This window comes from Callithrix jacchus, chromosome 13, assembly GCF_049354715.1.
Source record: "Callithrix jacchus isolate 240 chromosome 13, calJac240_pri, whole genome shotgun sequence".
NCBI lineage: Eukaryota > Metazoa > Chordata > Mammalia > Primates > Cebidae > Callithrix > Callithrix jacchus.
This window is the reverse complement of record NC_133514.1, coordinates 122,473,747-122,486,051: the sequence shown is the minus strand read 5'-3', so window position 1 is coordinate 122,486,051 and position 12,305 is coordinate 122,473,747. Positions and strand designations below refer to the sequence as shown.

The 12,305-nt window shown below is 51.3% G+C and overlaps 1 protein-coding gene across 1 annotated transcript in view; it reads left to right on the top strand.

Annotated features, from left to right (window-relative positions):
- Nucleotides 1-852: 852 nt before the first annotated feature.
- The window catches only part of PARD6G (par-6 family cell polarity regulator gamma), a 96,193-nt gene continuing 84,740 nt past the window's right edge, over nucleotides 853-12,305 (top strand). The window contains exon 1 of the mRNA XM_002757352.7: nucleotides 853-1,081. Within this exon, the coding sequence (XP_002757398.2) occupies nucleotides 1,010-1,081 (72 nt within the window). The 5' untranslated portion in view covers nucleotides 853-1,009. The remainder of the gene's footprint in view (nucleotides 1,082-12,305) is intronic.

The window sequence follows — 12,305 nt, the reverse complement described above, 5'->3', positions numbered from 1 at the left end:
TCTTCTAGCTGCCTTAGACAAAAAGTCTCCTCTCACATCGGGCAGGTCTACAGGTGCTTCTGATCCTGTCCCGAGAGATAGGCTATCTGATAAAACCCTTTAAGCCCTTATTTTTACTTTTCATTCTTTGAGACGGAGTCTGGCTGTCTTCCAGGCTGGAGTGCGGTGACGCGATCTCGGCTTACTGTAGCCTCCGCCTCCCAGGTTCGAGCGATTCTCCGGTCTCAGCCTCCCTAGAAGCTGGGACTACAGGCACACACCACCACACCCGGCTAATTTTGTATTTTTAGTAAAGACGGGGTTTCACCGTGTTATCCAGGCTGCTCTAAGCCTGTCTGATAAAACCCTTCTCCCAGACCATCAACAACTTGACAATTAGTACTGACAGGTGATGCCTTTTGGTCTCCAGCGGTTCTCGTTAGCATTCTTCTCCTGAATATGACCCAAAACAATGGCACAGATCAGCCCCTCTCCTAGGTTGCTCCGTGGAGCCAATCAAAACGAGACGCCTGGGCTGGGCGCGATGCTTCTTTCCCCAGGCTCCGGGATTGTTGGAAAAGAGCGCACACCTACTGGCCAGGCGCCGCTGAGCAGCAGCGTGGGGGCGGGGTGTGGCGGCGGGGCGGGGCGGGTCCTCCGGAGCGCGGGGCGGGGCAGAAGCTGGGCGGGGAGGGTCCTCCGGAGCGCGGGGCGGGGCAGAAGCTGGGCGGGGAGGGTCCTCCGGAGAGCGGGGCGGGGAAAGGGCGGGTCCTCCGGGGCTCGGGGGCGGGGCGCGGGCGAGGGCGCGGGGAGGTGGGGCGGCGCGCGCCGGCGTCTCCGGCGCTCCTCCCGCGCGCGGCCCCTGGATTCCCTGAGGCGCGCGGCCAGCCCAGCTCGGGCCCGCAGCTCCGGGAGCAGCCCGGCGGCCGAGCGATCAGGGGCCGGACCGGGGCCTGGGGGCGCTGCCCCCGGGAGTCTCTGCGGCCCCTGAGGAGCGAGGGCGACGGGGAGGCTGACCGGGGCCGAAACCATGAACCGGAGTTTTCACAAGTCTCAGACCTTGCGATTCTACGACTGCAGCGCGGTGGAAGTCAAGAGCAAGGTAAGCCCCCCGCGCCCCCCGCGCCCCGACTCCTGGCTAATGAATGGGGCGCCCCGCAGAGGCGCCTGGCGCCGGCGACAACTTTCGAGTTCGGGCGCCGCGCGCCGCTCCGCCGGACGCGCACTGGGACCCCGGCCGTCCTTCCCGCCTCCCGCGCGGACACAAAGCCCGGCAGCCGCGGCGCTCGGGGGCCGAGGGCCATCGACAGTCCGTGCAGGCTCTGGACCCGCGCCGCGGGAGCTGCTCTTTTGTTCCACGAGCGAGAGGCGACCGGGGCGCGCCACACATTGGAGGGGCGGGCGGCCTTTCCGGGGCGAATTCAGGACCAGGGGCTGCTCGGATTCGGGGCCGTGGAGGGGCCTGTGGGGGCCCGGGCCGGGGGATGGACCTGGCCAGGGCGCCTTCAGTGCTGCAAAGGGGGCGCCGGCTCCGAGCTGGGCGTCCCCCACCCTTTTGGAACCAAATGCCAGGCATTAGGCGCGCTCCCCAGCCCAGACCCAGAGCACCCACCGGGCTCTCCCCAGAACCAGACCACGCCCCCGGGCGCGTCCCCGGGCCAGACAACCCACCCCCACGGGCGCGCCCCCAACCCAGACTTCCCCGCCGGCGGACGCGCCTCCGCCCCAGACCCAGACCCCTCCCCCGGGCGCGCCCCCGGCCCAGACCCGTACCCAGACCACCCTCACGGGCGTGCCCGGCCCCTCCCGCTGCCTGCGCTCTGGCGGAGCGTGCCCGAACTTGCGGGTCGCGGTGAGCGTCTGGGTAATTGGCTGATAGGATCTGGCGCTTCTGCCCTTTGCGGGGGTGGTTCCTTCGCTGTAGATGCTATTGTTTGTTAGGGTCTCCGTGGTGGACCTCGCGGGCTGAGGAGGAGCTGCAGTTGTTGGGGGATTCTGCGGGAGGGCACCCCTCCAGCCTTTCCCTGGCTACTCTCTGGGAGTTGAGCGGCCCTCTAGCCCTTTCTCTTTTTGCACCCCGGGTCTCAGAGTTGTGTGAACGGCTCCTAACGGCGGAGCAGGAGCCCTGACACCCAACTCTTGCCTATCTGGGCGCAGGGCGGGTGTTCCTTCCCCTGTGTCTGTGGAGGCAAGTCTAACAGCCCCCACTCCCTGTGCTGCTCTGACCTTTGGTGTAGGATTTACAGGGTGTCGTCCACAGAGGATGGGGGGTTTGTGTCCCAGCAACGGCACGGCCACCTCTCCAGACTGCTGCAGTGAGTTGCAGGATCCTTCTTTACCTGCGGGTACACGGTCTTTTAATGAATCTCTTATTTATCCTAAGATCCTGTTCTTATCTTTGCCCCATGACCTCGGCCCCACACCCATCTTCTCTGGAGCACAGGAGTGCCCCCAACTCCCCCAAATCAAGTGTGCCAGCTGTGGGTTAGGTGAGGGGAAGAGCCCACAAGCGTGGGTGGGAGGTTACTTTAACTCAGTGTGAACAGCTCTCTGGAGCTGCGCTGTCTAGTATAGTAGCCAGTAAACACGTATGGTATGTAATCTTATTTAACTTTTTATTTTGAGATTATTGTAGATTCACAAGCAGTTGTGAGAGAATGTAGAGGTCTGTGTATACTTTGCTCAGCCTCCCTGATGGTGACATCTTGTGTGACTAGCACACCGTCATATCCTGGACACAGACCTTACCGGGTCTCAGCAGCATAAAACGCTCATTCGTGTACACTTAGGTCTGTGCAGTTCTGTGATCGCTATCTGCTCCTCATATGAATCATGCAAGGTGCAGAACAGTTTCCTGCTTTCATCTTAGGATCCTTCCTGCTGGCCTTCACAGTGACTATTTAACCAGGGACGTTAAAGACTTAGTCTGGGCTCATCGGCCCTGTGCAGAGGGTGGCTGCCTCCTCACACACAGCTCCAGAGAATCAGAGGCCTCAACCAGGCCCAGGGTAGGTCTGGAGGACATGCACTTACCAGGTCTCATCCCGCAGTCTGGGCTGCTGGCACTACAGAGGCCGCCTCTGCCTTCCCGGGGGTGTCAACTTGCCTTCCTCTGCCAGCTCCACTTGGCAAAGAAGGGGTGCTGCCTCACACCCCAAGCATGGGTTCAAGTATTGCAGCTGTAAAATGGGCATGATACCTTTTCTTCTTACCTCTCAAGATGAAATACAATGAATGCAAGAGCACTTTGAGTTAAATACTGCAGGTCAGAATTCTTCGGCATTTTAAGATATTGGGTGGGAAACTGTCTTAGGTTCTCAGAGTTTTTGTCATTAACTATTTACCACAGCTGGTCAGCCCCCAGTGCTTAGGGACAGGATCCCGGTGCATGAGGGGGCATATGTTATTGATCTTGACCTGGTGGCTCTTCCCCATTTTGCAGCCCCTTATACTTCTCCAACCATTTTTACTTTAATTACAGTGATTCATCTGTTCCTCGGCAAACCAGCGGCATGTACTTCTGATTACCTGGTTCTGGTCATGGGACCACCCTTTCTCCCCCTTACCTTTGACTTTTTCCTGTCCTTCCACAGGACCTGCAATGGGGAGGGAGGAGCTGTGCAGATGTTTAGGGTGCTTCAGGTTGAGGAAAGCAAGTGTCCTTGGCCACCTTAGAAAGTAGCAGAAAGGCCAGTGCTGGGATTGGGATGGGTTTGCAGGGGGCCGTAAATGTAGATGAATTTTCATATGAGGAGCAGATAGCAAGCAATGCGATGCCACTATGAAGTTAGCAATGCCTTTTAACCACATTAGTATTTCGTCAGTTCCACTGTCATCTGCAAAGGCTTGAAAAATCCAAAGAAGCACAGCTTATCCCCACCCAGCTGAGCCCGGAGCCCTGTTTCTTCAGACTCGAGCATAGATGACCCACTCCTCATGGCCTTGGCCCAGGCTTTCTTTGCCTGCATGTCCCTAGTTTGTGGATTCCCCTACTTGAAATGCTTTCTCTGGGAATCTACCCTATCCTAAGGTTCTTCTTAGACAGCTCCCTCTTCTACAAAGTCATTCCGCATGCCTGTGACAGACCGAGCTTTCTCTTTCTGACCCCGTCTTGGTGTTTCTGGTTATCTTAGGGCACTTGTCGTGATGCTGGTGCCACAGTTATGTTTGAGGCACCTATTGTCTGTCATGTTAATTGTATCTGGAGGAGAAGGTTTCCATCCCATTTGTGCTTCCTTATTAGATAATATTGAGACTTTTTTGAATTCTAAACAAACCGCGTCATCACAGGAAGTTTAGAAACAGCCAAGCACAAAGAAGTGAGAGCAAACACCATTGGTAGCTCCCCTGTCTGAAGATGAGCCACTGTTAAAGTTTCTGGCCTTCTGGTCTTTTATGTGCATGTATGAGACACACACTCTTGTGTTACAGAATTTGGGTCAAATAGGCATGTCACGGTGTAGCCAGCTTCCCCCCCCAACTTACCAATGTATGTGTTGCAAGTGTTTTTTCATGTCATTTATATCTATATATATATATATATATAGAGAGAGAGAGAGAGAGAGAGAGACAGACGGAGTTTCGCTGTTGTTACCCAGACTGGAGTGCAATGGCACAATCTCAGCTCACCGCAACCTCTGCCTCCTGGGTTCAAGCGATTCTCCTGCCTCAGCCTCCCGAGTAGCTGGGATTACAGGCGCGCACCACCATGCCCAGCTAATTTTTGTATTTTTAGTAGAGACGGGGTTTCACCTCGTTGACCAGGATGGTCTCGATCACTTGACCTCGTGATCCACCTGTCTCTGCCTCCCAAAGTGCTGTGATTATAGGTGTGAGTTTTAGAAAACAAAAAATAGTCAGGCACGGTGGCTCACACCTGTAATCCCAGCATTTTGGGAGGCCGAGGCAGGCGGATCGCAAGGTCAGGAGATCCAGACCACCCTGGCCAACGTGGTGAAACCCTGTCTCTACTAAAAATACAATAATTAGCTGGGCGTGATGGTACATGGCTGTAGTCTCAGCTACTCAGGAGTAAGAGAATCGCTTGAACCTGGAGGCAGAGGTTGCAGTGAGCCGAGATTGTACCACTGCACTCCAGGCTGGTGACAGAGGGAGACTCTGTTTCAAAAAAAAAAAGAAAACAAAAAAATGACTGCATATTATTCCTGCTCATGTCTAAACCATGACTAACCAGTATCTTAAGTTAATCCCAATATTTTTCCATAGTAAACAGTGCTGTAAATAATATCTTTAAGTCTTTATATAAAAATTATATATAGAATATACACATATAAAGTATGTGAAGTCCATTGATATTAAAGCAATACAAGATTCTTACTGATCTTTAGGACAAATTTCTAGAAGTGACATTACTGGGTGAAAGGTATGTACCTTTAAAGGTTTTGAGTATGTATTTTTACTTTTTTTCTGGAAAGTTTATTTTACCAACTTATAGATGCTTTTTCATATCTAACCATTTATCTGTTTGTTTCTCCCCATCCCTTTCTTCTTTCCTCCTCCTAGCACTGGTCATTTTCTCATTCTTTTCCAATTAGATAAGTGAAATGATATCCCATTGTTTTAATTTGTATCTCTTAAGTTACAAGTGAGTTGAAATTTTCATGTTTATTGGCCATTTGTATATTTATTTTTAGCTGCTTGGTTTTGTACCGAATGCTTTTTCTTTTTTAGTTTTCTTTGGAGTTAATAAGTTATGGGAGCTTCTTGTTCACAGCAAGTTTCCAATCAGTGCAGATGGTGCTGAGGGTGACTGGCTTTAAAAGTGCTGTGAACTTGCCCCCAGGCATTAAACTTGGGCCCTCCAGGATGACAAGGGTACGAGGAGCCTGTTGGTGGGCTGGCCGGTGGACTGGCTGGCCAGATTCTGCAGGGAACAGCCAGGCGTGCGGTGTTTTATGTCAGCGTATCTCCTCTGATCCCCAGGATCTTATTGCCGCTGAGGCTGATGGCCGCCATGGCGCTGCCGGAACATGCTCTTCCAGCTGTGTGATGTACGACAGCTGGTGGGATGGAGCTGAGGCCAGGCCTCCCCATGTGGCTGACACTTGCCTTCTGTGGGCCAGTTGAGAACTGCCTGGACATGGTTTGACTCACCTGTATGTGTCAGCTACGCCCTTTAAGACTCCAGTTTTGTTGTATCTGTGCATGTCTGTTTAAACAGGTTCAGTAACTTGATTTGGGAAGTCACGTCTCGGGGAGACTTACCAGGGACCCAAGGCTGCCAATTTCTTGTAGGTCTATGGCCTGTGAAAAGCAAAATGCTCTGATGGCCTTCTTGGGGTGAGGGTGGCATCCCAGCTTTCCAGGGGGTCAAGCGCTTTCCTAGGACCCATGACATTTCAGATAGAAGGCCCTAATTTCAGGGAAGTGAAGCAATGTCAGGAATTGGGAGATGCAGCCATTTGAGGTATCAGAAGCGCTGATGTTCGTGAATCACGTCCAGAATTAGCACAAAGGGGAGAGGCATCCTGATCTTTTTCCATAAAGGGGTCTCCATGACTTTTAGAGGCAGCAAGAAGGGAGCCTGGCATGACAGCAGCAGAACCTCCCAGGTGGTTAGACTAGTTCACCTGGCTGCTTACATGTCAAATCTACTTCCTCTGGGCAAGTTTCTACTGCACCATGACCCTGGGGAGCCATGGGAGGTACATGCTCCTGTGTAGCTCCCAGCCTCTTCCCAACACACACCCCACAGCCCTGCTTCCAGGCCCCCAAGCTGGACACTGCCTGCTGCGCAGAGGTTGGGTTCTGAGGTATTAGTAACATTAACTTAATGCCCCTCCAATATATGTGTATATATGTGCCAGGCACCATTCTAAATACATTGCAATTGCAGATAGTTTACTAATGCCCATCACAATCCTGTAAGATAGGTTCCTTTATCATACCCACTATACAAATGAAGAGGAAACTGAGTCACAGGGCACTTTACTGACCTGCCCATGGTCATAAAGCTCATAAAAAGGGTTGGAACGCAGATAGTCTAGCTCTAAAGTCTATAATGGGTACTACCAGTTGTCCGTGGCTGGTGGAAGAGGGCTCATGCCCCTTTTAGGATCCAACAAGCCATGGAATCCAAACCAGGATACAGGTGCACACATTCCCGGCTCACCGTGCATAGGATAAGAGACCCCCTCAGCTGTCTGAATCTGGAGCTTGCAAGAAACAGCTGGGAGATTTAGTCTTGTGTTTTGTGGGGAGAAGTTTTATTTTTCTCGCATTACTGTAGAAGGTTCTTGCTGCATGGCCTCAGGGACGTCCTCTCTTCTGTAGCTGTTCTTTCGAAATCTGATCTCGTCCATGCACTCGTGTACTCATTTACTGAGCAGCTACTGTGTGCCAGGCATAGGGCTTATGCTGGAGTAAAAAATACAACATCCCTGCCTTAAAAACACCAGGAAAGGTTCAGTCAGGTTAGTGGGGAGATTTGGGTGGGATGAAATGTCCTTTGTCCTGATAATCAAGCTGTCACCAAATCCTCAGCTTCACATCTCCTTGAAAACAGAGGTTTCCAGTGCAGCCCAGTCAGTGTGCTGGTGCTCCACTGAAATTGCTCTGATGGTCTTTGCATTGGCAACGGTGATGCCCATGTGAGGTGGTTTGAGACGCTAGGCCAGGTCTCCATAGCTCCCAGAAGCGGGTGGGGTACAGTCCTCACTTGTACTCGTTTGGGGCTCTTTAATTCTCCCCACATGTTTTTATGGCGCAAGTTCAGAACCCTAGCCACACTTCTCAATGGCGTGCTACAAGGAAGAATTCAGCATTGGAGGTGGGAAGAGCAGTGCTTTGTGTGTAGTAGGGAGACAATCAGTGTTCCTTAGGTCGAATTCAGATGAAAAGCAAGTGGGTTTTCCTGAAAGCTACTGGTTCAGAAGTGGTCCATTAAGCAAATTTAGAAAATAACTGCTTTTTGAGGAAAGTGACAACTACTTACACTTTTGAGTTGATGCTGGAACAGGTTAGGACTTTGAGGACTATTGAGAAGGGATGATTATATTTTGCAGTGTAATAAGGACATGAGATTTGGGGGAGACAGGGAGAATGCTATAACTTGGATATTTGACCATCCAAACCTCATGTTGAAATTTGATCCCCAGTGTTGGAGGTGCAACCTAAACGGAAGTGTTTGGGTCATGGGGGTGGATCCCTCGTGAATGGCTTGGTGCCATACTCGTGGTAATGAGTGAGTTCTTGCTCTATGAGTTCTAGCAGGAGCTGGTTGTTAACAAGAGCCTGGCTTCTCCCGCTTGCCTTCTCTCTTGCTACACAATCTCTGCATATGCCGGCTCTCCTTCACCTTCCTCTGTGAGTAGAAGCAGCCAGAAGTCCTCTCCAGCAGCAGATGCTAGCAGCATGCTTCTTGTACAGCCTGCAGAACCGTAAGCCAAATAAGCTTCTTTTCTTTACCAATTAAAATATATTGATATATTGATGTGCCAGTTGACTTATTGCCAGGGCATCCTTGAGAGGTGTTGGTGGCCTTGCCCTCTCCATAAGCTAAAGGTAAGTGGCGTTAGTGCTGTGGCTGAGGGAGGAAGGTGAGGTACTTTGGAAATTAAAGGCCCACATGGCTATTTCTGTTGCTGTTGGCATCTCCTGAGTTTCTCAGTGCTCAAAGATAGGGCAGGAGCCTGTTTGTTGCCAGCTCAGCAGCTCCAGGGGTGCTTGTGCCCCTTCCTTGTAGACCAAGCTTGTCCAACCCATGGCCTGTATGCCACATGTGGACTAGGATGGCTTTGAATAATGTGGCCCAACAGAAATTCATAAACTTTCCTAAAACTTGATGAGATTATTTTTTGTAATTTTTTTACTCGCTCATCAGCTGTCCTTAGTGTTTTATGTGTGGCCCAAGACAATTCTTCTCTTCCATTGTGGCACAGGAAAGCCAAAATTGGACATCCCTGTTGTAAACCATGAGTCCTACACACTTCCTCTTGCAGAGCTGCCTGGGCACCCTCAGCCCACTGGGAATGGGGTGGCTGGACCTTGGCACTTCTGATACAGCTTTGTCATCAGATACCTTTGACCCCTGCTCTTCTCCCTGCTGCTCCCATATTCCTGGGGTATGGGGATGTGCTCTCCTGCAATCTGGGCTCTGCCCCACCTCTCCCTTATTCTCCCTTCACATCAGTCATCCATCCCATACTTTATAGGCAGAAGTAGAGGAGTCTAAGAGCTTAGGGCTCCACCTCCCAGCCCCCAGTCAGAGCAGATGTGCTCTGTTTTGAGGTACATGTGCAGCATTTTACTTGGGAAGAAGAAAGGGCTTTTGCTGCATAAAAAGTTTGAAAAGCACTGTAGCGCAGGATGGTTTCAGCCTGGGCATCCAGGCCCTCCCACGTGGTCCAGCCTACATTAAACTACATGTTTGTCTGTCACCTCCCACCTACCCCCCGCCATCCCCCCCCACCCTCCCACTCATTCTGTGACCTCCCAGAGAGCCAATCTTTTCCTACTTTTGGCAGGGGAAGTTCAGCCCTGCCTCCCTGCCTTCCTGCCGCAGCGCTCAAATCACTGCCTGTTCAGGCAGCTGTCCCACACCCCCTTAGCTCAATGACAGTGTCTGCTGTGTTCAGTGAGTGTGTATATTACAGTGACGTACGCTCATCTTAATTGTACAGCTTGATGATCAAGATGTAGAACATTCCAGCGCCCAGGAAGTTTCCTTCATGCCCTTTTCTAGTGAGTACCTACCCCCTAAGTAACCACTATTAGGGTCTCTATTGCCAGTTTTTTATTATTAGGCTGAGCACTGTCTGTCTTCTCTAGTTCAGTATCATGTCTGCACAACCCATCTGTGTTGTGTGTATCAGTAGACCTTATTTTTCATGGCAGCTTAGTATTCCATTGTGTGAATGAACCGCAGCTTATATATGTGTCCTGCTGATGGAGGGAGGTGGAGCTGTTCCCAGCAGATGTTCTAGCCCATGTCCTCTGGTGGCCACATGCACATGCTTCTCTGCAGCACATGTTTGACTACTTATACGGAAGCTCATGCTCATGACCTTTAGCCACCTAGGAAGATGGCTTTATTTACAAGATGGGGTCTTGTTCTGTTGCCCAGGCTGGAGTGCAGTGACACAGTCACAGCTCATGGCATCCTTGACCACCTGGGTTCGAGTGATCCTCCTGTCTCAGCCTCCCGAGTAGCTGGAACTACAGGTGCACACCACCATGGCCCTCTAATACTGTCTTTCAGTGATGCATATCTGCCCATTGGGGGTGATCTCAGTCATTGATCTTACCTGTGACCCAGCACTGGGACTGTTCCTGGCTCCAGTGTACACAGAGACTGTGACCCTTGCCTGGATTTGGGGTCAGGCACTTGTAGGTCCTGGAGGCCTTGAACCATAGCTTATTAGCTATTTGTCGATTAATCAAAATCAGATAAGATCCTTTATCTTGCAGAATTTAAGGTCACCACTGCTGATACGTGAAGGACTTTTACAGTCCCTCTGATTCTTTGGTTTGATTGGCTGTTCTTATGTATTTCCTGGCTTTCCTGAGTTCATACCAGCTGACCAATCTCGGGGGCCCCTCTGGTGGGCTAGATGTTGTGGGAGAAGCTGGGACCTGAGATGAGAACAGACCTGGCACTGTGCCAGAAGTCCCAGGTCATCTTTGTGCCAGGGTTCTTTGTGTATAACTAAAGTTGGACAATCGTTCTTGGAAAAAGTGCCTGACCTTCACGTGTGGAATGAAGATCTCACTGTAGCTTCACTCAACAGGGAGAGGACACCAGCAGGGCCAAGAGCTTCCACTCCACCTTCAGCCTGGGAGGTATGCCTGGGCTGCCCTGCTGGTAGGTCATCCCTTCTACATTACAGGAGGGTGTTTGTGAAGCCATTGTATCTCGAGGGCTGTCAGAACTCTGTGGGAATTTCTCTGCTCCTTCTAAAAGCCTGACCAGCGAGTGGGTGCATTTATTTTCTGTCTTACCACATCAGTACACATGTCAAAAGCTAGATTACAAATTGGTCAGTTCTGTGTCAGTATCAGATCTCTCTTTTTGCCTTTGCTTCTGAGATAGGATGGATGGTACACGTATACATGGGCCCTCAAGAGGCCTCTTTCTGAGGACCCCAAGGTTCTCCATTAAGGCTGTGAAAGAGGAGTTTGGGGCTGTCACAGCTCTGACTTTTAGGTGGTCAGCTGTTCTAGAGGATTTGGAAACAGAAGTAATGTCAGCACCTGTGTCCCAGCATTCAGGGGCCTCAATGCCTGACTTTCCACCCACAGTCCTGATTGCCTCATCCCTTGCTGGTCGGCAGTAATAAGGGGGAGTTTCCTGGGGACTAAACAAGCTTCTCTGTCTTCAAAGTGGTCCCTCATGACAGAGAGGAAGTGGCACTGACAGCCATGGCCTTTGGTCAGCTTGGGCCATCAGCACCTATTTGGTGCAGAGCTGAGAGGGAGGGCTGGCCCAGCTGCAGGGAGAAGCCCCCGGGCCCTGTGTGAAGCCTGAAGATTCCAGTCACCTGACTTTAAGGTGGCACACAAATTATTGGTGCTGAGTGTTAAATCCTGTACCACCTCAGATGGCTTTGTTTTGTTTAAAAACTTTGCATGAATATGTTCCTTTGCCAGAAGTGGGGTAGTTTGCCTGGAAGGTGACACTGTGTCTGCATGGACAGGAGCAGCAGACATCAGAGAGATGCAATTGAGTTTAATGGTATGTTGATGAAGCCCCACTCCACCCCTCAGGAGATGAGCAGCCGGTGTCCCAGCATGCATGGAGGTCTGTCCCTTGAAGGTCTCACTTTTGAGGAGGTCCCACTCCACTCCTCAGAAGATGAGAAGCCCCAGATCCCTGTATGCAAGGTCTGTCCCTTGGGAAGGTTTACCTGAGAGCCCACAGTCAGCTGTCCTGCACCGTGAGCTGGGAGCAGTTCCCAAGGGATGTAGCCCCATGGTTTGTGGGAGGGACACCACTCAGGGATGAGCTGCTTCCTAAATGCCCTCACGCATCCTATACCCTCTCCTCAGCAGCCTGAGCCTCTGATCCTGCCCATGAATGCTGGTGTGGGTGTGTTTGGCCCTGTGTCCAGTCAGTCTGGTGGAGATGGAGCAGGTGCAGTGATAGGATTTGACTGTGTCCTCACCCAAATCTCAACTTGAATTGTACTCCCATAATTCCCATGTGTTGTGGAAAGGACCCAGTGGGAGATAATTTGAATCATAAGAGCAGTTTTCCTCATAGTGTTCTTATGGTAGTGAATAAGTCTCATGAAATCTGATGGTTTCATCAGGGGTTTCCACTTTCCCATCTTCCTCATTTTCTCTTGCCGCCACCATGTAAGAAGTGC